This window comes from Microtus ochrogaster, unplaced genomic scaffold (assembly GCF_000317375.1).
Source record: "Microtus ochrogaster isolate Prairie Vole_2 unplaced genomic scaffold, MicOch1.0 UNK11, whole genome shotgun sequence".
Taxonomy (NCBI): Eukaryota; Metazoa; Chordata; class Mammalia; order Rodentia; family Cricetidae; genus Microtus; species Microtus ochrogaster.
In genome coordinates this window covers 8,254,127-8,281,066 of record NW_004949109.1, presented here as the reverse complement: position 1 = coordinate 8,281,066, position 26,940 = coordinate 8,254,127, and the positions used below count along the sequence as shown (strand labels likewise).

Here is a 26,940-nt window from a genome sequence, read left to right as displayed (position 1 = left end):
CTCCCTCTCCCTCTCCCTCTCCCTCTCCCCACTAAGGTGTTCTTTTTAATCCTTTTGAATCTGTACACAGCTCCTGATGTTATTGACTCTTCAAGAAGTGGTGCATAGGTTAGACAGACCCTTTGTTAAATTACTGTTTTGTTGCACAGTTATGCATAAATACAGTAATTGTGTAAGCACTTTAAGGTATTACCAGGTAAAACCAAGAGCTTTTTGACTGTGACTGTCTCTGCTCCTTCCTCAGAAGTAGATCTTATTATATTTTATCTCATACCTTTGTAGATGTATACCTGTGCATTTATGTGTGTATCTCTAGAAAACCTAAACTTTTATCCATTTCTCTCTTTTTTATGCATGCATGTGTGTGTGTGGACAGTGCTAGAGAGGGAAGCATGGCATCTAGGGCTTCATACATAGCAAGCAAGTGTTCTACCTTTTAGCTATATCCTTAGCCGTCCTTTCATTTTTTTATGCTGGAACAGAGTATCATTAAGTTGTGCACACTGTCCTTAAACTTGTGATTCCCCTGTTTCAGACTCCTGAATAGCTAGAACTGCAGGTTTTTGTCACTAGGCCTGGCTCTATGCTTAATCTTTCACAAATGTAAACATACAAAATGTAATGTTATGTTAGTAATATGTAACTATACAGAAAATATATCTTGTAGAAATTGTCATAAGCCTATCCAATTCTTCATACACTTTAGTAACATTTATTTTACTCTTCCCAGTGTTGAGGTCATTGGCATTGTTTTTAGGGTTTTCCATGTTTTTAAGTGATGCCATAATGAACTCCTGATGTGTTACTTCTTGAGAAGAAATATTAGCTATAACATATATGATATCTTTTACTTGAAAGGAAAATTGTTTCTATGAAGGATCAGGAAAATTAAAACTTTGAAACTCTGTCATGAGAAGAAACAGCACTCAGATTCTGGTAATCCTGGCATGAAAAGGTTGTTATTTCCCTTTGCAAATTTATATATTTAAAAATGTCAAAAGTGGTCATTTAAAGATATTGGACATTGACCAAAAGCAGTTAAAAAAAAACCGAGGAACATAATATTCTTTAAAACAGATGGATTTTTATCTAAAAACAGGTGAATTTGTGACCTTTTTTTTAACCTCAGGCTTTTCATCACCTAGGTGAGTGAGTTGCTGAGGACTGTTCATCATTCCTTTGGTGGAATGTTTGTGTCCTCAAATTCTCAGGTTGAAATCCCAATCCTCTGTGGGATGGATTGGGTATAGATTAGTCCACAAGAGTAGCACCCTTCGCATGGCCCTTATGAAGAGGGGAATGAATTGGCAGGGCAGGGTATTTTGGTAAAGGAAGAGAACTAAGATAATCATCTCTGCTACTTGTAAATTGGTGTGGCTTGTTGCAAGCTGGGATGGAGCTATAAGGAACAAAAAAAAAAAAACCACCCTATTACTTCACTTTTGAAAGTGGTGAATTTACTGGGAGGTAACAGAAAAAACACGCTGCTTTGTTAGCTTAAGGTTATACATTTGGTTTTTGTGAGCTCAAAACCAGAAACTTAATGATTAACTCTAGAGAGGAGAGCTGAAGTATGCTTTATGTGCTTGGAGACCCAAGAGAGTCTGACAAAAAAGAAAAGTTAAGGGACTTGGATTTCCAAGCCCTTATACACAGACACTGACAGGTTCAAGGTGTGTGATCACAACCTTTGCCCAAGTCATTGGCTGCTCATTAAGCTGCAAAGCCCTCTGCACAGCTGCAAGGGGGCCAGGCTAAACTGGACTGAGATGTCCTGCCTGTGTGCCATTGAAGGGGACAGGTTTTGGTAGGTTAAGACAGATTACTGGAAAAACAAACTAAACCCCAGTTACTGCGATATACTAAGAGTGTGGTGCTCCAGCAAAACAGCCATGATGAGTGCAAAACAAACAAAGAAAAAACTAAAAATAATGTTGTAAGTTATAATCAGTAAAGCAGTCAATAGGTATTAACTGGGCATGATGTTAAGTCTGACACATGTATTAAATTGGCTGTTTTAATATATTGAAGGAATGTAAAGAAAGCCAACAGAGAGGCTAGAAGAACCAAATGCAAAGTTTAGATTGGAAAAAGTTCTATATCTGAACTGCAGCTGCATTGGATAGGTTCAGTAGCCGATGTGGGGAAACAGTGAATCTGAAGATCAATAAAATGCCTTTATTCCCATAGAGAGGGAGAAGTTTAAGGATAATGGAAAGAACTTCAGAAGCCGGCTGGGCAGTGTGTAACATTCCAGTATGTCTTGGGATGAAAATTCCAGTGAGAGAGGAAAAAAGAGACCAGAAAAGTATTTGAAGAATTGTCACACTAAACCCTTACAGATTTCCACAGTGTTTTGGTTAAGGAACTCACAAGGGGTTCTTTTAAGATAAAAGAAGCACAGCAGACCCTGTCTTTTTCACAGTGAGTGCCTATAAAACCAGGACAGAATCCATGGCACAACTGTTTGCAGACTCTGTAAAGTAAGTTTTCAGATGGAGAAGATAACTGGAAAGTGGCACTAAGTCAGTGCTGCCTTGAACTGTTTACCTTTGCGGGGAAGTGGTATTGGCATTCCTTCCCCTGAACTCAGAACAACTCAAAATCATGCCTGAAGAAAACGCGTAAGCTCTGATTTGAAAAGCAAGAAAGGTTCTCCTCCTCCCCTCCCCTTCCACCCTCACCTCTCTTCCCCCCAACACTCACACTCCCAATTTTCTCAGGAGATCTTGTCTCTTCTTGGTGGGGGGTTCATGTATGTCTCTCTTAGCATTCTCCTTGTTACTTCTTCTCTGGGATTGTTTGCTTTGCTTTACATCTAATATCCACTTATGAGTGAGTACATACCTTGTTTGTCTATCTGGGTCTGGGTGACCTCACTCAGGATAGTTTTTCCTAGTTCTATCTGATTGCACTCGAATTTCAAGATTTTTTGTTGTAGTTTTTGTTTGTTTGTTTGTTTGTTTTACCACTGAGTAGTATTCCATTTTATAAATATACCACATTTTTTTTTTATCCATTCTTTGATTGAGGGACATCAAAGTTGTTTCCAGGTTCTGGCTGTTACAAGTAATGCTGCTATGAACACAATTGAGCAAATGTCCTTGTGGTATGAGTGTGCGTCCTTTGGGTATATGCCCAAGAGTAGTATTGCTGGGTCTTGAGGTAGATTGATTCCCCATTTTCTGAGAAACCGCCACTCTGATTTCCAAAGTGGCTGTACCAGTTTGCACCCCCACCAGCAATGCAGGAGTGTTCCCTTTAACTCACATTCTCTCCAGCATAAACTGTCATTCGTGTTTTAGTTCTTAGCCATTCTCACTAGTGTAAGATGGTATCTCAAAGTTGTTTTGATTTGCATTTCCCTGATGGTTAAGGATGTTGAACAAAATTCCTTAAGTGTCTTTTGGCTATTTGCTATTTTTCTGCTGAGAATTTTCTGTTTAGATCTGTACCCCATTTTTGATAGGCCCACTTAATGTGGGGGCAGTTGTGAGACTTGGGCAGTCTGTGGGGCCACTGGCAGTGGGGACCAGGATTTATCCCTAGTGCTTGAACTGGTGTATAAGAGCACGTTCTCTTTGGAAGAATACTTTGCTCAGCCTAGATAAAGGGGAGAGGGCCTTGATCTTGCCTCAAAGTGAAGTGTCAGGCTTTTTTGACTTCCCATGGGAAATCTTACTCTTTCTGAGGAGTGGATGGATGGGGATAGAGTGGGGCGATAGGAGGGGAGGGACTGGGAACAGGGATAGCTATGTAAACTGAGAAAAGATTGTATTAAAAAATCTTAATTAAAAAAATGAAAAAGAAAAGCAGGGGAGGATTTTAATATAGACTATCCCTACAGGCTCCTGTGTTGAAGCTATGATCCCTATCTGGAGGCACTATTTTGGGAGGTGCTGGATTCTTTAGAAGGGTAGGGTATGGTTGGAAGAAATAGGTAACTGGAGAGCATGTCTTTGAAGGATATGCCTCATCTTTAATCCTTTGAGTGTCTCTGCATTCTTTCTGCTATGAGATGAACAGACTCCTCCACATGTTCCTGCTGCCTTAATGGTAAGCCTTACTTGAAGGCAAAGGAGTGAGGTCCACAGACTAACTGTAAGACCAAATCAGTGGTCCCTTCCAGAGACTGTTCCCTCCTTTAGTCACAGCTAAGTTTCTGAAGGTACACACAGGAGATTAGTACTGGAGAATTTCGGTTGTTAGTGTCATAAAGTTCTTATTCCTTTAGAATTGGTTTATGGGAGGAATGCAGAGTTTAGAGATAGTCTAGAATGCTGTATAATCTGAATATAGCAGGCAATTCTGGGCGAAGCTCAGAAGCCAGAGTGCCGATAACAACACAGATCAGAAAGGCTGACCCATAAGATTGTGGTAATGAGGTCACTACCAAGACCTGGATTAGAACCCATTCATATTACTTGCTGAAACAAATAATTTGTCTGTATTTATCCATGCTTAGGATTTTGATTGAGGATGGATTTAAAAGTGACTAATAGACTAATTAAAACTTGAGAAATTTTCAGGACAATGTAGCAGTCTGTGATGCTGCCTGTGATTTCTGGTTTCTTTTGCCAAGCTTATGGTGAGAATTAAAGCAGGCTCAAAGACCTGAATACCTTTCAGGTTTGACAGAAAAGCCAGTGTAAAGTTGGAGCTAAGAAGTCATCATTTCTGAAGCGATTAAAAGAAGTTAAGAAATTGAACATTGTTTGAAACAAGCCTAGATGTTTCTCAGCAATTGACCAGATTCTATCCCTTACATGAGTAAGGTGTAAAGGTTTCAAAAGCTGAGAAGAAAGCTCTAACTGCTATGGCTTGGACAGAGCCACCTGGGAAAGGAAGTGCTTTTGTGGGCTTAGCTGCCCAGCTACTGCACAAGCTGACAGTAGACCTTGACACTGTCTACCACATGATTCTAGGTTTGTACTTTGTGCAGTGCAGGGAGGATTTCATCCGGATTTCAAAGGAAGATCTGGGAGGCCAGGCAGTATGTAGGAGAGTTGGAATTCTGCAGGCTGCCCGAGAGGGCAGTATGTGAAGTTGTGCAGATGAAGTCTTAAACTGCAGTGAAATTCTCAAGATATTTGAGATGCTGAAACATGAACCTTCTGATACATGCCCCATGTAACAAGTGGCACCAGTTCAGAAGAGAGGCAGTGTGTGTACTGCAAGCAGCAAAGCCATAGAGGCAGGGCCTCTCACACCCCTTAGAGCTCATGTATGATGCTGGACATAGGTTACAGGAAGAGTTTTTCTGCTGGGCTTTTAGTCTTGCTTTGGTCTGACCATTCCTAGCTCTACTTCCATTCTCCATTTTTTGAATGGGAATGTTTTTATAAAGTCTCAACAATTGCTTGTCTTGAGTTCCAAAAGACATTTTGAACACATATTTTTAGCATTATTTGAATTGTCAAGACTTTGGGGGATGGTTGGTGATGAGCTAAATATATTTTTGCATTATGAGATGGCTATGTGGCTTGCTCCGCTAGGCTCATGCTTTTGAAAGCTTGGTCTCTTGTTGTTGGTGGTGTTTAAAAATGTAGTATAAACTTTAAAAGGTTTGCTCTAGCTAGAGAAAGTTGAAGAGAGGGCTGCTTTTGTGGCTTGTTCCTGGTCTCTGCTCCTTTCTAGTCTGTCTATCTATCTATCTATCTATCTATCTATCTATCTATCTATCTATCTATCTATCTATCTATCTATCTATCTATCTATCTTCTGTTTACCATGAGGTACATCTCTGCTGCCATATGCAACTGTAGTCCTAACCCTCTTAGACCACAAATAAAAATAATTCTTCCCATTAAATTATTTTCCCCGGGGATTTTTGTCATAGCTTTGTAAAAGTAACTGATGGGTTTTATTCTAACCATCAGCAGGAATTCAAGAATCTGTCTCCATGCCTCTATCCTTCCCATCCTTTCCCTCCCTTCGCCACTTCTTCCCATTCCCAGTCTCTATCCTCTCTACCTCCTTTTCTGATGTCTTTTCCTCATTCTGCAGGAATCCTTTGGCAGCAGTCTTGATGTGGTTATATAATCACTAAAGCTTAAAACTCAAGAGGAAAGAAGGGACTTTCCTCTTCATTGGGAGAAACTGTTCCCAAGAGGATAGGTCAAATCCCATTTAATTTTGTTTTTCTGTGTTGTCTCACTCCTTAAACTTGGACACGAATCTAGTTGTAGAAATTATGTGTCACAGTGAAATGAACAAAGCTCCACCTTTTTGCTTGACAATTAGGAAGAGAGGAGATCTGGAAGAGACTCTTTGAAGTTAATTGTACACATATTTTATAAGGTGCTGTCTATTGGTGGGCCACTACTCAAGTTCTGCATTGACTAGTGGGTGGCATATTCGTGGTACGGATCTGAATGGCATTATGAACATTTTGAAGAACTTAGTTATTTTTTATCATGCTAAACTTACACCATTGCTAATCTTTGGTATTTACTTGGCAGAAATACAATTTAAATTCATAAGTAGGAGTATAAATAAACATGACAAGTGGAAAATAATAAAACAATAATAAAAGAGTCGGGGGAAAATAAGAACTTATTGTATGGATTGGTGTTAAAATTTGTTTTTTAAAGGTCCTAGTAGCAAATACAGTAAACAGTTAAAAAAAAAAAACAACATAAAAGTAAAAGTGCTATGTGGGAAGGTCTATTATAGAGCTATATAGCAAATACTAGAACATAGTTACAGACTCCTAAATACAAACAACTTTAACAAGCAAGAATATGCTTCTCATAGAAGAAACTATATCAAATATCATAGAACACAACAATAATAATTGTAGATCTGGATGAGATTAGTCTTTTTTAAAGAAATATTTTTAATTTACCAAATAAGAAAACTTACTATATAAAATATGTTGTATCTAATAGAGCTTATCTAAAACAAAATTTTCCGGAATGATTAAAAGTAAAGGGCTAGCAAAAGGTGTCGAGGCAAAGGGCAAGTGCAGGACACTGATTGTTGGCCAAGTAAAACACCGAGTTCTTGAGCATTAGGAATGAAAAAGGAGGAGCTGGGCATGGCAGCATCCACCTGTGCTCTCAGCACGCAGACAGAGGCTGAGGAGTCAGCTGTGGAAGACCATCCTTGGGTAGATTTTCAGTTTGTGAGACTGTTTAAGACAAAAATCAGCTCTTCCTTCCCCTCTGCCCCCCCACACACACAAGAAAAAAAAAGGAAGGAGGGAAGGAAGAAAAATGAAAAGGGACATCTTATACAGGATAACATTCATAACTGTGTACCATGTGACATATCAACCACTTTTATGAAACAGAACCTACTGGAGAGGGACAGGAATATCATCAGATGTACATTAATAGCCAGGAGCTTTAATAAAGCATGTGGAATACTGAGCAGTAGTAAGTGAGGGGCTAGAAGATCTAAATCATTTGATAGGTCTACTTAGATAAAAGCAACGTAGTCATTAGGTAAATCTTATTAGAAATATGGTAGGCTTTGAATCCTTACAATTGGTGGGAAACATTCATTGTTGAGTGCTGGAATTTATCAGAATTCTAAAGTCAGCAAACTTGTCTAGTATAGAGCAGTAGATGCTTTATACAGTGGGGAAAGAGATATAAGGGGTCAAGGGCAAGAAGGATCACAAAGAGGTACTTCTGGTTCTTCTGAAAGAGATGAATTTTTTATTATCTTAATGCTTAACATATATATATATATCAGAGTATATACTTTTTATATGTAGTTACACTTAAATTTCAAAGAACTTTAAAAAATAAATGACTAAAAAAGCATATTGTAAATTAGTGTTACTTCTTGAAATGCCGATTTATAACTATATTGATAAAAATAGTTATTGATAGAGAAATTCCATGTCCAGAAATTTAAGCTATAGACATACTCATAAAACTATACAATAATCATAATAACAAAAATAGTTGGAAATAACCTAAATGTTTCATATAAATAAGTTAAATAGTGTGTTAGATAATCTACACATAAAGGTATTGTTTCTTCATACATGCCAATTAAACTCTTAAACAGCTCTATTAAAGTGACAGATAGGAAGCTGAAGAGATTGCTGGCCCAGTGGTTAAGAGCACTTATTGCCCTTACACAGGAATGAGTTCCCAGCACTTAGATAAATAAGTGGTGGCTCATAACCATTCATAGCTCTCGAATCCAAGGACCCGAGGCTGTCTTCTGACCTCACTGACAGCAGGCATTCACATGTACATGTACATGTATATGTACATATACATAGGCTCAGGAAACACACTCATACATATACAGTAAGTTAAGTCTTACTGAAGATGAAGTGTATGTGTTGCTACTTCAGACCTGGAGGACATAGGAAAGTATGCAGTGATGCTGTACCTCAGGCATGGAAGATGCACATATAGAAGTGTAGATGTGGTGGTACATAGATTTAGAGAGTTACCTGTAAGAGCATCAGTCCACAGTTTCAAACAGTCACTTAAAACAGCTGTTCATAATTTATTGCTGGCAAAATTGACTTGAACTCACATGAGGTTTTTTATAATCTTTATCCACTTAATTGTGAATATTCTTAATTTTTGCTACAGTTAATGACCTATCATGTTGTTTTTATATAAAGAATAGTGATTGACCATATCTTTCTATGAGAAAAAATGATTACTAAGGTAAACAATAGTGGTAAGTTTGACTAGAATAGTTAAATGATGAAAATTATAAATGGTAATATCTAGATATTTCCACACTTGGTTGATTTACAAGATTTTATTTGTAGATAATGAAAAAAGTTTTATGCCAATAAAATTTTAATGAATTCCCTAAATGAACACAAATTTGTTAAACTATTATAAGGAAGAAAATTATTCTAGTGTCTTGAAGAGAAAGTAAATCCCCATCCAGATTTTTCCACAAAGTTACTTAGTTGTTCTTACTTGTAGATGATAACTATTACATCATAGTGTGTGTAAAAAATCCAACTCAATCTCGACAAACTGTTAATGCCAGTAAAAGAATTAAGATTGCTGCATACAAGATTAATCAAAACTAAAATTTTAAGAACTCCTTTTCACAGTAGAGCAAGGCACTTACATTCAGGAAGAAATCTGTGAAAATATGTCAGGATCTTCACACACAAAACCAAGTTAGTAAGAAATTAAACAGAACAGCTTGATGATTCTGTAGAACCAGGAAGCTTGTTGACAGCCGTGAGATTTATACTGTGGAGACTTTGTGTGATTGCCTCATCTTTGTCTCTCTTTAGGGAAAAGTGTGAATTTTTCTTTAAGAACAAAATATTTATAGTAGATAGCAGAAGGCTTGAAGGTATTCAAAGTGAATTTAAATTCTATCTTTACATTTTGGGCTCCTAATTTCACATTTTAATGCTTTTAGTCATTCAAAATGGAATATTTCATTGTTTGTGTACTGTTTGTCATCCAGGGTGATGGTGGTTGGCAGTGATGTTTCTGCTGCAGTGTTGTACTAAGTAGCAGAGGCTGGCGTAGAAATCACCGTATCGCCTATGCTGACCTTAGAATTTTCTTAACTTAGTCTTCCAAGTGCTAGAATTACTGACTTGTGTCATTGTGTCTGGCTAGAACTTACTGATTTAATAGTTCTTCTTATAAAATCTACTTCTTTCTGTTTGAGAGGACATCTTTCTGGAAGCATGGCATGTCCTGGAAATTGTTTCTAAGAACTGAGATTGAAGCTAGGGTTGGTGGCATTTGTATGTAATCTCAGAATTTGAAGTGGAGGCAGGAAGCTCAGAAATCCAAGGTCATTCTAGACTTCATGAAACTATGTCTTTAAAAAGTGCCAGAAAGTTACACTAGTCTCTGTTACAAGGTGATTGGTTTATGAGGGAGCATTGATAGGTTCATTAAAAACATGGCAGTGTGCTCTTTCTGAATTAATCAGCAGCATAGGGATGCTTAAAATAAAAAAGATGATTTTCTTTATAAAGTTGCAGAAACCTTGTAAGTAAATTACTGTGCTTCAGATTAGTTTTCTTTTTTCTTTTAATTTTTTTCCTGTGGGTGTGAGAACAATACATATCTAGAGGTCAAAGTTCACTCAGGAGTCATTCCTGAGGAATCATCCACCTGTTTGTGTGATGGAATCTTTCAGTGAACTGTGAATTACACAATTTGTAATTAGGCTGGGCTAAGTGGCCAGCAAGCCCCAGAAATGCTCTTGTCTCTGCCTCCCTGGCACTGATTTTACAAGTACCATAAGGGGGTACCCTTGGAGCGTTTTCATATTTCATTTAGCTTGGCAACCTTCCGGCACTGCCTACTTAACAGATAAAAGAAACTGGCTTGGGAAGGCTAAGTTGTCTACCCAAGTTTTCAGGGCTAGTCAAGTGGCAGAGTAGAGGCTCTTAGCCATTCTGAAGTACTGTTCCCTTAAATTCCTGCCTATCACACACATACTTCTCTAAGTTGAATTTTTAGAGGAGAAATGGTGTCTGTTTCCTTCATCCAGTTGTGTATAACGTGTTGAATAAAGGGTGAAATATACTCTGCACATTTGAATTTGTTGTTTTCTTCTTTGCCTCAATATAATATATGGGAATCCCAGGGTATGGATCTTGACAGTATGTTGTCATTTTATAAAATGTTTTTCTTTTAGGGAATGAGAAAAATAAACAGTCAACAGCTGAGGTCAGGGGGGCTACAAGGGCTGCTACCCCCAGCCAGCCAGTTTATTAGTATGATAGCTCCTTATATATCCTTCAAATAGGAAAGCAGAAGACAAATCAGTAAAGAACATCAAACGGCAGAATTTCGGGAGCCTGAGTCCCTGTAGTAGGCAAAGCATTTCATATCCCAGTGTCTGGAACATTTGACCACAACTTCACAGGGAAAATGTCAAGTTCAAGGCCCTGGCCTCAAGCCCCCTGGAGCTCTGATGGCAGACGATTGCTGGCCTTGCCATTCATGCCCCTGCAGGGAACCAAAGCATAGCATTCCTTGTTACACACACAGGACATTTAGCCCTACCTGGCCCCCAACAGTGATCAGTATTTTTTTCAAAATCTGATCTTTAAGGAAGCATTCCTATTTCATTGGATTCTTTTGTTATGCCTTTTCTTGGAATTGTATTTCATAAAAATTTTGCTGCTCTGTTACAAGCACAGGATAATTATCTAAATGACTTTTGGTACTTTCTTAACATTTTTCCAAATATGTAGTGATTTTTTTTATGTGGCATTTTACTGATTTTGTAAATTAAGCAGCAGGTATCAGGTATGTGATTGTTTTATGTTTAAAATATAAATAATTTTAATGTCTTGATTTAGTACTTAAGTTACCATATTTTCATTTGGAAAATCAGTTTCTTGAATTAAATGAGTGTGAACATTGCATCAAATATGGTAACAAAGGTATTTTAAATATTAAATAGTAATCTAGTCCTAACTGAATACTTAGACTAGTTCACTTGATAACTTTCAGTTCTAAACAGAGTAGAAACACTTTTGTAAAGTGCTGTTGTGAAACTTGTAGCAAAGAATATAGGTAGTTAAGTATTATTCACTTTATTAAAATTGCTTTACATGGTGTTTTAGAATGCTTGGAAGTATAACAGTAGAAAATATTACTGTTCACTATTCCACTTCAGTAATACAAATAGTTAAACACACCACTTCTGTCATACCTTGTGAAATAATTCATGGGAATAAATACATAGTTTGGAAAGTAGTTGTTAAGATGCATTGAAAATGCATCATTGAGAACTTTAAATGTACCAAACTGCATCCTAGTTCTTTGGGATTCAGATAGGAGCAAGATAGGTAGGGTTTCTGCATTTCTCAGAATTTGACAAGAAACTGTGCTTTGAACAAAATCACATATAATTATATATATATCTCCTAATTGGAGCAACCAGTGAGGTTGAAATTCTGCTTCTGAAAGATGTGTGTGAATTAGCTGTGCAAAGGTGGTTGTCTATAAGCAGTGGCAAACAGAAGATTTTGTGTCAAGGCTACAAAGGTTGGTGTAGCTTGAATCCAGCAATGTATTAAAAGGCTTAAAAGCCTTAAATTTTACATTTTAATTACTTCCTTTTGGGTCGTTGCCATGGTTTGGATCTGGAATGCCCCCCAAAAGTTCCCACCCCATGGTGCTATTGGGTGGTGGCAAAACTTTTAAGAAGTAGGGCCTCATGGGAGATTTTTATTGAGGGCATGCCCTCAAAAGGAGTTGTGATACGTTGGTCCCTTTCTCTCTTATCTTGGCTTTGAGGTAAACAGCTCTGCACTGCAATAGGCTTCTGCTATGGTATGCCATTACAGGCCCAAAGCAATGGGGCAGTTGGTCCTGCATGAAACTGTGAGCCGAATAGCTGTTTACTCTGTGAAATCGCTGGTCTCAGGTGTTTGTAACAGTGAGGGGAAACTAACAGTTATAGACGGACTGCAGTGACAGTCTGGGCAGGATGCTATTGCAGCTAAGACTCATTGTCAGGCAGAGGGGAAAGAATGTGTAGATTCTAGAAATAATGCCAGAGGCGGCATCATTGGCTTGTTCCTTTGTCTGAGTTTTCTGCTTCTACCACTTTCAAGCTTATTTTTATGTGGGACTGATGTTTTGTCCTCAGCCATTCTTCTTCATCTTTTCTTTTGAACTCTTATTAATAATTTGCTGGTATTCTAGAGGGAATCATGAAGGGAATAGACACAGTGATAAGGTTAAGTAATCAATCTGCTATGTTCTGTCTTTTTTTGTGTGTGTTGAATTTCATTTAGGTACTTAATTTAAATATTGCTGTGACAGGGCTGCACACTTTCTAGTGTTTTGTGGTTGACAGCTCGGGAAACCCCATATATTTATGCTTCTAAAGATGTATTAGCTACTTTTCTGTGTTTTCTATTTCAGGTAAATTTTTTAAGTTAAAAATTCTATTGGATTTTTATTATGGTTCATTCTTAAAGAATTGGCATCTTTTTATATTAGTGATTCTTAGAAATTGTCGCCGGGTGTTGGTGGCGCACGCCTTTAATCCCAGCACTCGGGAGGCGGAGGCAGGCGTGTGAGTTCGAGGCCAGCCTGGTCTACAAGAGCTAGTTCCAGGACAGGAACCAAAAGCTACAGAGAAACCCTGTCTTGAAAAATCCAAAAAAAAAAAAAATTGTCCTCAATATATTTGAAATGACATATATAGTCTAATTTTATGATTTAACCATTTCTGAACATCTTATTTTACCTTTAAATGGCTGTTACTACTATTTAGGGAGAGTACTGATTTTCTCTGTTGATTTGATATATAGACACTCAGAAAATTTATAACGAAATAGCTATTTATTAGCATTTTTAATTGTGATGTAACTGATTTCCTGATTTCTATTTCTCCTTTTATTCACTCACCCTTTCCACTTCTGATTTTCCATTTTTGTGACATTCAAAATGTTTCCATGGTTTTTCTTTCCCTCCCTCTCTCCCTCCCTCCCTCTCTCCCTCCCTGTCTCTGTCTCTCTCTGTCTCTCTCTGTCTCTCTCTCTCTCTCACACACACACACACACACACACACACACACACACACGGATTCTGTCTGTGCAACAACCCTACCTGTCCCTCTGCCTCCCAGCTGCTGGGATTAAAGGCTTGCATGCACCACCACTGCCCAGCTGTTTTTCTTTTAAATAATTTTTTGTTGTTGTTTTTCTTTTCAACATCTAATGATTATTTCTTGCCCTTCCAGTCCTTTACCCGTTGGCCCGCCATTCAGACCCCTTTGTCCCATTGAAGACTTACTTGATTCACAGATTCACAGTGGTTTTCTGTTTTCTCATATTTTCTGTCTCTTTCCCTCCACCCTCCCCTTCTGTTTTCTCCTCCCTCTTTTGGTAGGAATCAAACCCAGGCCATAAATGCCTCTAGACAAGCACTCTACTCCCGAGCTACATTTGCAACCCCTTTGCTCTTTTTAAGACTTTCCCTCAGCTTTATTTTGTTGCATTTTTGATTCGGGCTCCTGTCTTTTTCTATTTCCTCCTCCTCTTGCCACCCCTTCCCCACCCCATCTCAGTGGCTCTTTGGAGTTTAGAGCTTATGTTTGTTGAATTTGATGCCTCTTGTTCATTGATGTGGGTTTCCTAAATGCTAGTTCTTGATTTGTTCATATTTGAGACTGGAGGACTAGATTAAGTACTAGCTTTTCTCTCATTCATATAAAAGTTTCATTTTCTACACCTTATTAAGAGATATCTCCTTCAGAGATTATGGAGGATTGGAATGTTCAGATAGCTTCTTCTGAACTCTGAGACTTTCCTTTCTTCCTGGAATCTGAGTAAATCTGGGATACCTCCTTGCTTCGCTGGTGCCTGGCTCTCCCTCTGCCTGGCCCAACTTCTCAAGGCTCCCCCATAGCAGAGCTTATTTCATACAGGAAGCGCTTGCATACACTAGCGTTCTCCTGTTGTTAACTATGTCTGATTTAATTCATACTTTACTTTGGAGTGTTCTCTCTCTTCTGTTAGAGTTTGTTTTGTTTTAAAAAATGAAAGTACTTTATTGGAAGTTTGGGCATGAGAGGACTAAAACGATGAAAAAACAAAACCCACCCCTGTTTCTGTTCAAAACTATAAAATAGCCCAAGACACATCTGTAAGAAACAGTTCAGACTCTGTTATCTGTAATATTGGAAAGGACAGAATCCCTTGTCAGTTGGGGTCAGTCTACTGTTACCCTTTGTTAATTGTTCTCACACTTCCTCTTTGTCTGTTTATGTGTCTTTAGAATGTAGGTGAAAAGAGGTATGTATTACACTTTTATTAGAAAATCATCTGGCCATGGTCACACACATACCTAATCCCAGTACTTGGGAGGCAGAAGCAGGTGAATCTCTGTGAGTTTGAGGCCAGTCTGGTCTACAGAGTGAGTTCCAGGACAGCCAGTGCTACACAGAGAAATCATATCTCATATTTTTTTTAAAAAAATTAAATTATATCTATATCTTATGTTTAAAAATTTCATCAAGTTAAAAGCTAAGCTGGTGTCACAGGTCTGTATTTCTGTACTCAGGGAGCAGAAACAAAAGTCAAGACCATCCAGATCTGCATAGTGAGTTTAAGGCCAGTCAGTTCTACGTAGTAATAAGACCTTGACTCAGAGAGAAAAGAAATGAGAAAAAGGGAGAGAAAAAAGAAAACACAGGGTAAGTAAAAGTTAAGGATGATTAATAGCTTTTATACTATTAAGATATAATTATGATCTCAAAAATAAAAGGAATAATAAATAAAATTTGAGCTTCCAAATTGAGGGGAACGGGGATTCCCCCTTTAAAATCTGGGAGATTGGTACTTTTATTAGTGTTCTAATATTCCATATGATCAAAAGCAGTAGCAATGTATGAAGACCTCAAAAATGGTCCAAGGTATGTATTCTCCTTTATTTTTTTACCTAGACCTAGGTGGATCTCTGTGAGTTTGAGGCCAGCCTGGTCTACATAGTGAGTTCCAGGTCAAAAAAAGTTAGAAAATAGCAAGGAAAGAAGGCTTGAGTAGCAAGTCTCCCTGAACAAACAAAAACCTCTTAACAGATCTGATTAGGAGAGATGATTAACAAATCTGAAATAGGTCCTGCTAGGGAGTGGGAAAGTGTAGATGTTTTTATTACTTATTGCTCTTTGGGGCCCACCACCCAGCTCCCAAATAAATACATGGAAACTTATTCTTTATGAATGCCCAGCCTTAGCTAGGTGAGGAATTTTTTTATAAGCTTTGTTAATGCTTTTAGGAGGAAGAGAGGGATTTGAAAGTATTTTGCTTTCACATGCAATGTTTTAGATTTTATCTAACACTTTCTTGAGTATCTGTTTGAAATATCCTTGGGTTCTGTTATAGTATATTGATTGACTTTCATATGTTCCATTCCTGGGATAATTTATATTTGGCATTTATGTATAATCCTTTCTATATATTTCTAGTTTATGTAGCTAGTGTTTTACTTGTACATGTATATTTCTAAGGGATATTAGCTGTAATTTTCTTAAGAGTTATATTTGTCTAGGCTTGGAACCAAAGTACCTGATTTCACAGAATAAATTGGCAAAAGTGTTTTTGCCTAGCATAGTGATGCAGAGGGAGGTGGATTTCTTGAGTTCCAGGCCATCGAGAGCTACATAATGAAAACCTCTCTCAATTCCCTCATCCCCCACTCCCATACAAAGAAGAAAGTGCTTATGTTATTTGAAAAATTTGTCAAGTTTTAGTTTTAATTATGTTTTTAGATGTTTGGTAAAATTTACCAGTGATCTAATTTGGACTTTAGGAATTTTGTGTGTGTGTGTGTTATTTTATATCTATACTTTCTATAAGTCTTCAAATTTTTATTTCCTCATGTTTAGTATCTTTAAATTTGAGAAAAAAGCAAATGAGTTTTGTGTGTATTAAGTGTAGTCTTATAAAATCAAAACTGTATATAAACATTCATCCAGTTCATGGGACAGTAATTAATGTGAAACAATTTATTTTCTTAAATAGGATTTTTCAGAAGAGTTTTGTTAATTTTTTTATTTGCACTCTTATTCCACAATGGTCTGGAGTTTGCGTATTCTTTTATTTATGTATTCACTAATTCTTATTTCATCTTTTATCTCATCAGAAATGCAGCAAGTTTTAGAAAACCTTACGGAGCTGCCCTCATCTACAGGAGCAGAAGAAATAGACCTTATTTTTCTCAAGGGGATTATGGAGAATCCTATTGTGAAATCACTTGCTAAGGTATACTATTTCATTCATAAGATTACTGAAGGACTTTGAAAATTGTTTTTATGGAAGTCTTTTCAGTGATCACCGTTGTGGAATTTAGGTGATACACCTTTCTGAATAGTTATAGCAAATAACACTTGTCACATAATGAAATATTAATGTATGCAAAGATAAGGTTTTCTTGCTGTTTCTATTCTGCCCTTAGAAAATAGGATGACTTTTAGCTGTTGATCCAGTACCTTAAAGCTAGACAATTCATAAGAGAACAGAGCTGAGCTGGAGCCTGTGAAAGGGATTTTGGTTCTGTCTTCACTTTATACCAGCAAGGTGTTGATTTTTTTTTTTCTTTTACATTGTAACTTACACCTGTTTATCATTTAATATATTTTTTTTGTGTGTGTGTGGTTTTTCGAGACAGGGTTTCTCTGTGGTTTTGGAGCCTGTCCTGGAACTAGCTCTTGTAGACCAGGCTGGTCTCGAACTCACAGAGATCCACCTGCCTCTGCCTCCCGAGTGCTGGGATTAATCATTTAAATTTTTAATCACTTTTATTTAGTTCTTTTTTTTAATTTTATTTTTGAAATTCTAGATTTTTTTCCCCATAACTCTAATATTTTAGATGTGTTCTCTTAATCAACTCTGGAGCAAACTTTATTAACTCATTTAATACACACCTTTTTACAGCCATATTTGTAGTTCTTTTTTATTTTAATTGCAGTTTCTTAATAATGATGTTTTTGAATATCAAGGAAGCTCAGTATATTTATTGCCTGTTTCACTCCCTGCTGGCTCTTACCTTAGAAGTTGTTCTGGGTGGTTTTGCTTTTGGAAAGCCATTCTGATGGTCCTCCAGCCTCTCTTTCATAGATCCACCCCTTCCTTTTTGTTTTGCATTGACTGCTAGAATGCTAATCTTACCTGTGTGGGGTTTTTTTGTTTGTTTATTGTCTTTCGTTGTGTTCTAAGGCTTCAGAAAACCCTTTCACCTTTTCCATTAGTAACTATGAATTAATGTGGCTCATTCATCACAGTTACTCATGATGAGGTCATGTGGTAAAAATAGTTTTTATAACTTACATATTTATTATTGCTGTATTTTTTATAATATACAGGATATTACCTTCCCATTCTGACTTCTTGTTTTGTACCTTAACAACTTACTGTGTGAGCCATAGCTTCAGGACCTGCTGAAGTCAACAGGAGCTATTTAAGCCAATACTAAAAGAGGTTTGCTGTGGCCTCTTATTGGTACAGTTGTTTTACTCTTCCCTTATCTTATACTGTTGATTGTCACTTTTTATTGTCTGTGAATCACTTTTGTCCCTGTTCTCATGTTTAATTTAAGGCTTTTATTGTAGCTTTAGACATCTTAACAACATGTAAGGCATTTGCAGTATGTTTGCAGTTTCCTAAGGCCTTTAAAATACACTAGAGTAAATAATAGGACTAAGGATTAGGCCAGGTATTCTAACCTTGCCTTTTAAGTTATGTGCTCTATTTATTTTAATGCAGAGTGACGGTATTTATGTGTATTTATTCCCAACAAGTTCTGTGAGTGGAAAATGGATTGGTTTATACCACCTATGATGGACCTTCAGAAAGTCATCAGATTACCATTCTTAGCAGTTGAAATGGTTGATTTACTTTGGAAAACATATGGAGCAACTGTACTCTTTGTGATTAAAAAAAAAGGCTGGGCAGATAATTCAGAGGGTAAAGTGCTGTGTAAGTGTGAATACCTGAATTCAAGTCTTCCAAACCCACCTAAAGCTTGGCGGTGGCAGCAGTGGCAGTGGTGGTGGTGGTGGTAGTGGTGGTAGTGGTGGTGGTGGTGGTGTGTGTTTAAGAAGCACCAAAAAAGAAACAAAGAGACTTTGTTTTAAATAAGGTGAAAGGCAGGACTGATACCCCAGTTGGTCTCTTCGCTTTCTCTGTGGAATAGTGGGTGTACATACCTGTACTCACACACTCATTGTGTGCTTGTTCTCTCTTGTCCGTCCCCGTCTAGTCTCTCTCTCTTACACTCACACAGCATAGGTACACAAAAGATGAAAAAAAAAAAACCAGAATTGATCAATGATAACCAACATTCAAGCAGATTTTTATTAAATAAAAACAGTGGTAGTTAAATACTCATGCAGCATAAAGAATTTGCAGTGAGGGAGGAACATCTGCTTCTCAGTAAGTCACAACAATCCACTTCTCTCACTGCAACAAGAAATTGAAGAGAAGCTAGACATGCTGCGAGGCGGGATTATGTGACTAGTCAGCAGAAAAACAGTGTAAGTGTTACCATGAATTATTCTTTTAGTAGAGTTTTTAAGTAAGGACTTGAACATGGCCATTAGCCCATCTTAATAAACAAGAGAAAAAGAGATACTGACATTAGAGAATGTGCATCAAATCTAATTGACATTTTAACACTGAGATACAATATCTGAAATTATCTCATTTGATGGGTTTAAGTATTGAAAACTAGAAAATAGATCAGCTGAAAAAAACCCCAGTTGAAACTCATGGAAAGTCCAATCACAATATAGAACAGTGAATGTTCTTGTATGTAAGATGCACAGCCAAGCTCTAACGTGTGTGTTTCCCTTCCCAAAAAAGAACAAGGAGAGAAAGTAGAAATGGTTTAAAATCAGAAAATAGATGAGTGTTCGGTCTCAGAGAACCCTAATGTTCCTCCTGGCTTTCTTAGCCTGCTTTCTTAGCCCAGGATGACTTGCCCAGGTAGCACCACTGAAAGTAATCTGACTCTCCCATATCAATCCATTAGTCAAGGAAATACCCTGCATGGATTGCCCCCCTCCCCCAGGCGATCCTTATGGAGGCATTGTCTCAATTGAGGTTCTTTGCTTCCAGATGACTCTAGTTTGTGTCAAGTTGAGATAAACTAATAAGAATGACTTAAAGAACCGTGAGTGAAGAGAGAAATCACAAACAAAATACCTTGAACTGAGTGAGGAATTGCAAATGCATGACAGAACCAAAATGTGCTACAAAGCCAAAAAAGAAAATTTCTGTGTTAGAAAATAGCAATGCCCAAATGGGAAAATGCAATGCAAATAAACAGAAAGAAGTGAGCAATAAAAATGTGACAGAAAAATTATTACAACTTATGATAATATATTAATAAAGTCAATATACCTCCAAGTAAACAAAAATTACTGCCTTGGGTTTAAAGAAAAAAAGGACACCACAACAAATCCACAGACATTGTTGCAAGGATAATAAGAAATTTATGACCTGGAGCTGGAGAGATCCGGGTTTGATTCTCAGCACATAGATGGTTGTTCACAACCTTCTGTAAATGCCAGTTCCAGAGGATCCAGTGCACTCTTCTGGCTTCTTGGGCATGAGACACAGATGTGATCCTTAGATATTCATGCAGCCAAAATACCCACACATATAAAGTAAACATTTATCTTTTTTCTGAGACAGGGTTTCTCCCGGAACTCACTCTGTAGACCATGTTGGAATATCCACCGTACCACTGCCTCCCAAGTGCTGGGTTTAGAGGCATGTGACACCACCACCACCACCAGGCTTAACATTTCTTTTCAATTGTAAACAGTTTTGTGACCATGACTGTGACAACTTAAGTGTAACTTAATTTCTTAAAAGAGAAGCCTCACATAAGAGATAACTTCAGTAGCTCTGTATCTAGTTCTCAAACATGGATGTTTGAAGTGTAAAGCATCGTATAAAAGAAGCTCCACGTCTCTTTACTGTAAATTCTACCAAACATTTAGTGAAGAAATAATACTAATTTTACATATTTTTTTCCAGAAAAGGGAAAAGGAAGAAAACACTAATGTTACCTTGAATATAAAAATATTTTGATAAAAGAAAATTTCAGAATTGCATTCCTGACAAGCATAGATTTAAGTCTTCTGTTTGTTTTAAAATCAATTTTATTTTATGTGTATGAGTGTTTTGCCTTCCTGTATGTCTGTACACCACATGCATGTTTCCTGCCCAAGGAAACCAGAAGACGGTGTTGGATCCCTGCAACTGGAGTTACAGATGTTTGTGAATCACCATGTGGATCCTAGTTATTGAACCCAGGTCCTCTGCAAAAGCAGACAGTGCTCTTAACAGCTGAGCCATCTCTCTTGCCCCAGTTTTAAAATTCTTAAGATTAGCTAGCAATTACAACAGACAAAACAGTAATAACTTGTTATAATATTCATATGCAAATAGGAATAATTTGACCTTTTATTTTTATATTTGTAATCCTTTAATTTCCTTCTCTTGTCTTATTCTGGCTGTTGCTTGCAGCACTATATTGAAAAGGAGTGGGGATAATTCAACTTTTATTATGTTGAGGTATGTTCCCTGCAGATCTACTCTGTCTAGGACTTCTTATCATTAAGGCATGTTGGATTTTGTCACAGTCCTTTTCTGGTTCTATTGAGATGATCATGTGATTTTTGTCTAAGTCCATTTGTATGAATTACTATATATTTTGACTTAAGTATGTTGAACCAACTCTGCATTGGTCTTTTTGATATGTGCTTGTAATTCAGTGTGCTAATATTTACTGAGGGGTTTGTATCTTCAGAGTTATTGCTGTGTAGTTTTGATTTGTTCTTGTTTCTTTATCTGGTTTGAGTATTACCATAATACTACCCTCATAGTACAAGTTTGCAAGTGTTCCTCCTGTTTTCTTTCTTTTTCTTTTTCCTTTCTCTTTTATTTTTTAAGAGTTTAAGAAGGATTGGTTACTTTTCTTTCAAATTCTGGTAAATTCTCTGAATCCATCAGGACCTGTATTTTTTTAGACAGAAAGCTTTTTATTGCTGTTTCAATAGCCTCTTTGTTATAGGTCTGTTTAGGTTGTTAGGGTTTCTATTGCTGTGAACTCAGAAATCTGCCTGCTTCTACCTCCTGAGTGCTGGAATTAAAGGTGTGAGCCACCATCCCTGGTTCAGATATAGGTAATTTATCTGATAAATAATTTACAAATATTTTCTCCTAATCAGTAGATCATCTTTTTAGTTTCCTTATTTTACATTGTGTGTGTATGCATGGACTTCTGGACACGTGAGCACATTCATGTGTGCGAGTACAAGCATCAGCATGCCAGGGTGCAAAGAACAACTTTGGGTGACAACCTTCACCTTCCACCTTGTTTGAAGCAGAACCTGTAAACAGAAACTGTACTTTCATTTCCCTGATGCCCAGACCTGAATAATCACAGACACTGTATTAATTAACACTGGCTGATGACTCAGGCATATTTCTAGCTAGCTTTTATGTCTTAAATTAACCAATTTCTATTAATCTGTGTACTGGCTGTGGCTTACTGTTAAGGTTCTCGCTTCTTTTTCCTTCAGCAGCTACATGACTTCTGCCTGACTCCACCTTCTTTCTCCCTACATTCAGTTTAGTTTTCTGGCCTAACTATATTCTGCCCTGCCATAGGCCAAAGAACATTCTTTATTAACCAATAGTAATAAAACATATTCACAGCATATGAATATGATATATATGGGAATCCCATATCATCAGGAGAGAGAGGGAGGAAAGGAATATGAGAGAGAGACAGAGACAGAGACCGAAGCCTAGCTGGGTGGAGCTTTCTTCTGCAGCTCTGGCCTGTGCTGGTGGCTAAAATGCTTCAGAAAAACAGCTTTTTTCATGAATTTGTACCCCAAATGTTGGGCACCAGTTATAGTCCAAATAATAAAAATGCAGAGACAGGATTGTTTGTTTGTTTTGGCATGTTTGGCTTCCTTGCAGTTATGTATGAATTTTAGAATTAGCCTGTCAGTTGCTACAAAGAAGTCGCCTGTGTTTCCAAGAACTATTACAATGATTCTTTTGACCATTTAGAAACTTACATGTTTCAAGCTGAGAGTTACTACCATCTGTCCTGAACAGTTTTGTTTCAACTTTGACACAAGCTAGATTCATCTGAGAGGAGGTAACCTCAATTGAGACAATGCCCTCATAAGTTCAGGCGGTAGGCAAGCCTATATAGGGCATTTTCTTAATTAGTGGTTAATGGGAGAGGACCCAGCCCTTGGTGGGTGGAGATCCTGGGCTGGTGGTCCTGGGTTCTATAAGAAAGCAGGCTGAGCAAGCCATATGGAGCAAGGCAGTAAGCAGCACACCTCAGTGGCCTCTGCATCAGCTCCTGCCTCCAGGTTCCTGCCCTGTTTGAGTTTCTGCCTTAGCTTCTCTCAAAGGACCGTGACTCAGGGTATGTAAGCAGAGCATCTGCCCTTTCCTCCCCATGTTGCTTTCCGTCATGGTGTTTTATCACAGCAATAGTAACCTTAATTAATACATCATTTCTTAAAGGAAAAGACTCATTTAATCAAACATGTGATTCATTTGCCCCTTTAATTTTTTTTTTTTAATACAGGGTCTCACTATATAGCCTTGTTGCCTACCTGGAATTTGCTATGTAGACCAGGCTAGCCTCCTGTGGGGGTGTGCTCTACTGTGAACTGCTCTTAACTGTTTTTTAAGGTTTCCTGTGACCCTGTTAGTTTAAAGAATTAAGTTCAAGTTGGCACTTAACCCTTGAAATTATTAAATAAGTTTTGATGTTAAAGTAAATTAATGGTCTCAAGGTTTTTTCCCACAGTGCCTCAAAGCTTTAATAACTACATATTATAACTATGGTTCTGTATTTCTGTTCTAGGAAAAAATGAAATTGATTTTTTTTTTTGTTAATGTTTCCATAGATTCTCATGTTCCCAGTTGCCCTCAGGCTCACTATAGCTAAAAATGGCCTTGATCTTCCTGATCTTCTTGCTTCCACTCTCAAGAGTTTTGATTACAGGCATGTGTCACCATGCCTGGCTATTAAATTGATCTTGAATATTTTCATTTTAGAAATTGGTTCTTCATATTAATCTTACTATAGCCATAATTTCACTAAAACAGTTGCTTAAGACTTTCTGTATTTTATATTAAGAGGCTTTTTCCATCAAACCAATCTGTGAAGTGAAGGAACGTTGGGTATGTTTGGGTTACCTTCACGTTCTACCTCACAGGAGACACTGCCTTGTCTGCCTGTAGTTTGTATCATGTTACCACTTAGTATTGCCTAATATGTAATAAAGGCATGCGGAGAGGAGATGAGGGAGCAGGATTATGAATAGTCAAGTCAGCAGTCATTTCTGTACTGAAGGCCTGAACTGAAGCAGTCTATACATAGCTTTATATGTATTAATTATGTGAGTAACAGGAGAACACTTAAAACCTGTTGACTTAGTGCTTGAATGTAGTAAACTGGTCATTGTCTGTGTCCTAGAGAACACAGAATTTTTACAGCTCTTCCTAAGAGCAAAAACATGCAAGTCATAGGGGCAGGTGGCTTTCAAAGCCGTGGAGTACCAGATACCTATGAAAAGGGATGGGACAGAAGAAATGGCATACCTGTCTTGGGAGAGCACACTTCTTAAAGCAGCAGGTGGAGGAAGCCTGCAGAAAGCTGAAAACTTCCCCATTCTTCTTATTCTTGCACTTTCTCGTTTTTATATTTTTTTCTTATCCAAATAAAATAGAATTGCTTATTTAAATCATCTTAGGTCTTTTGACATGCCATTGTATGTTTAATCAGAGCTGCTGCTTCTTTATCAATCTATTTCATAACTTTAAAAATGTTTTTTTCTGAGGTCTTTCTTAAAGTCTCTTCCAATTAAGAGTTTACTTGGCTGGGTGTGATGGCACAACCTGCAGTCCCAGCTATTCAGGATAGATACTGAGACAGAAAGATTTCTTGAGTTCACAGTTCAAGGTCACTCTAGCAGCATAGAAACTGTCTCTTAGGGGAAAGTGAAATTTGTCCCATGGAAAAAAGATGCATGCTTGTAAATCACATTGGAAAAAAAAGCTTATGTAAACAAAATGATCATCATTTACAAGTGTTATCAAGTTGCAAATGTTGTGTTTGGATTCTCAAGCAGCTATCCTGCATGGCGATATATACAACATGAAAAACATCACAGTAGTATGATACTGGAAATAGGATTTCTATTTAGCATTTAAAGAAATGAATTACAAGATATCAGTGTAAAATCTGTCATCGTACATGGTCTTCTGAATTGAATCTCAATAGTTACCCTTTCCCTGTCTTTAGAATTAATGAGCAACTATTTGTAAGAAGAAAACCTAAAAAATGGAACCTATGTAGTGTTCCTTCTCAATATGAATTTAGAATCCTGGTTTACTCCTATTATTAAAAAATGTTTGCACCGGAGATAGTGTAGGACCGTGGAAAAAAGACTTAATTTTTTTAAGGTACAGATAAGAAAGAGGTTGCCTCCTGTAGTAATAGGAGCGGTGGGGCTGCGTCCCCAGCACCCCGGCCGCCTGGCTAGCTTATACCCCGAAATAACAACACACAAACTCTATTCTTTTAAACACTGCTTGGCCCATTAACTCTAGCCCTTACAGGCTAATTCTCATATCCCGATCAACCCATCTCTTATAATCTGTGTAGTATCAGTCTTACTGGGAAAGATTCTAGCCTACATCCATCCTGGGTCTGAGCTTCATGCGTCTGCCGTCTGACGGGCGAGGGGAGCATGGCGTCTCTGCTCCAGAGAGCAGAGCTGTCGAGTCTGAGCTCACTTCCTCTTCCTCCCAGCATTCTGTTCTGTTTACTCCTCCCACCTATGTTTTAACCTATGAGGGCCAAGCAGTTTCTTTATTGCTTAACCAATGAAATCAACAGATTGATATATGACACTCCCACATCAGCCTCCCAGTCAGAGTATGAGACCTCTCAGAGCTGCTCAAACACATTTTCCTCTATGTTGATTTACTTAGTGTTTTCATTACTTGGTGTGAACCCAGTATGCATTAAGAAAGGACAATGCCATTGAGCTATATCCCTAGGCTAGATTTTTAAACATGAAAAATACTAGCTTCGGGGTTCTGAAGTTTCCAAGTGAGTTTGGGTTTTGGTTTTGTTTGTTGTGTTTGTGCATCCATCGTCTTTCTGTCTGTCTGGGCTTCGTTTTCAAGATCAGCCCAGACACTGGCCTCAAACAGCCAACCTGACGTCCCAGATTCCCCAGGACCGGAATTACAAACATGCCAGTATACCTGACTCACTTCTTTTTTAAATCATTTCAAAAATAGTAACATGCATAATGAATGTTTTTATTCTTTTTATACTTAATTATTTGCTTTAATGAAATGAAACAGTATCCAGAGTTCAGGAATAGATACCTAGTTAGTGAGTAGAGAGTAGCATGTGCTCTTTACGTATCATCTGGCCTATTCAGGTTTTTTTAGCAGTAACTGTAAAAATGAATATATTTCATGGCGTTAGGGTAGAAATAAAGACCAAAGTCATTACATTTTATGGTGTATTTATCAAATCCATCTATTGCCTCTGATTAAAATATTAAATATGGCTTCAGTAAATTAGACCTCTAATGTCTTTTTCTTATATTTTTGCATGTGTAGTATACATGCTACAGTGCTTATGGAGGTCAAGAAGACACCTTTCAGAGAGTCAGTTCTCTCCTGCCATGTGGGTCCCAGTGATAGAACTCAGGTCATCAGTCTTGGCAGCCAGTGCCTTCGCCTCACTAACCATCTTGCCCACTCTAAGTAATATCTTGTAAAACTAAATATGTATAAATTTGTAAATATATATATACACACAAGTGAAATATTTGTAGAAATAAAAAAACTTCAGTAATATTACTTTAATCCATTGTCTTTTCAGGCTCATGAGAGGCTTGAAGATTCAAAATTAGAAGCTGTCAGTGATAATAACTTGGAATTAGTAAATGAAATTCTTGAAGATATCAGTCCTCTAATAAGTGTGGATGAAAATGTGGCAGAGCTGGTTGGAATACTCAAGGAACCTCATTTCCAGGTAACTTACCCTCTTCCACAGCTTTCTCCTTCCACGCTGAAGTAATTCATGTTGTGTAGAGCCTGTCTTAAAATTCCCTAAGTCCTAGACTATGTATTTTAGTATTCTAATGTTAAAGGAACATAAACACACATATATGGCTATGTACATCACAGAAATGTACAGTGTCTGCCACAGAAATAACCTTGACTTTTCCTTTGTGCCATCAGTTAACCCTGACCATCAGACCCCGTCCTTGGAAGAATTCTCCTCACTTTGACAGTGTTGCTGCTGCCACCTTTTGTTCATTCGTTTAGCTTTGTTGTTGTTGTTCCTTTATTATTGGATGAGGGGCGTGTGCCATAGCAGATAGATAGAGGTCATAGGACACCCTGTTGGGATCTTTTCACTCCTTTTA

The 26,940-nt window shown here is 37.6% G+C and overlaps 1 protein-coding gene across 3 annotated transcripts in view; it reads left to right on the top strand.

Annotated features, from left to right (window-relative positions):
- Window positions 1-26,940, top strand: part of Mpp6 (membrane palmitoylated protein 6) — a 100,898-nt gene that overhangs the window by 32,948 nt on the left and 41,010 nt on the right. For all 3 annotated transcript variants that reach the window (XM_013353560.2, XM_005366620.3, XM_026788975.1), the window contains 2 exons: window positions 16,581-16,699; window positions 26,391-26,543. In XM_013353560.2, the coding sequence (XP_013209014.1) occupies window positions 16,583-16,699; window positions 26,391-26,543 (270 nt within the window). In that variant the 5' untranslated portion in view covers window positions 16,581-16,582. Of the gene's footprint in view, window positions 1-16,580; window positions 16,700-26,390; window positions 26,544-26,940 lie in introns of those variants that run through there.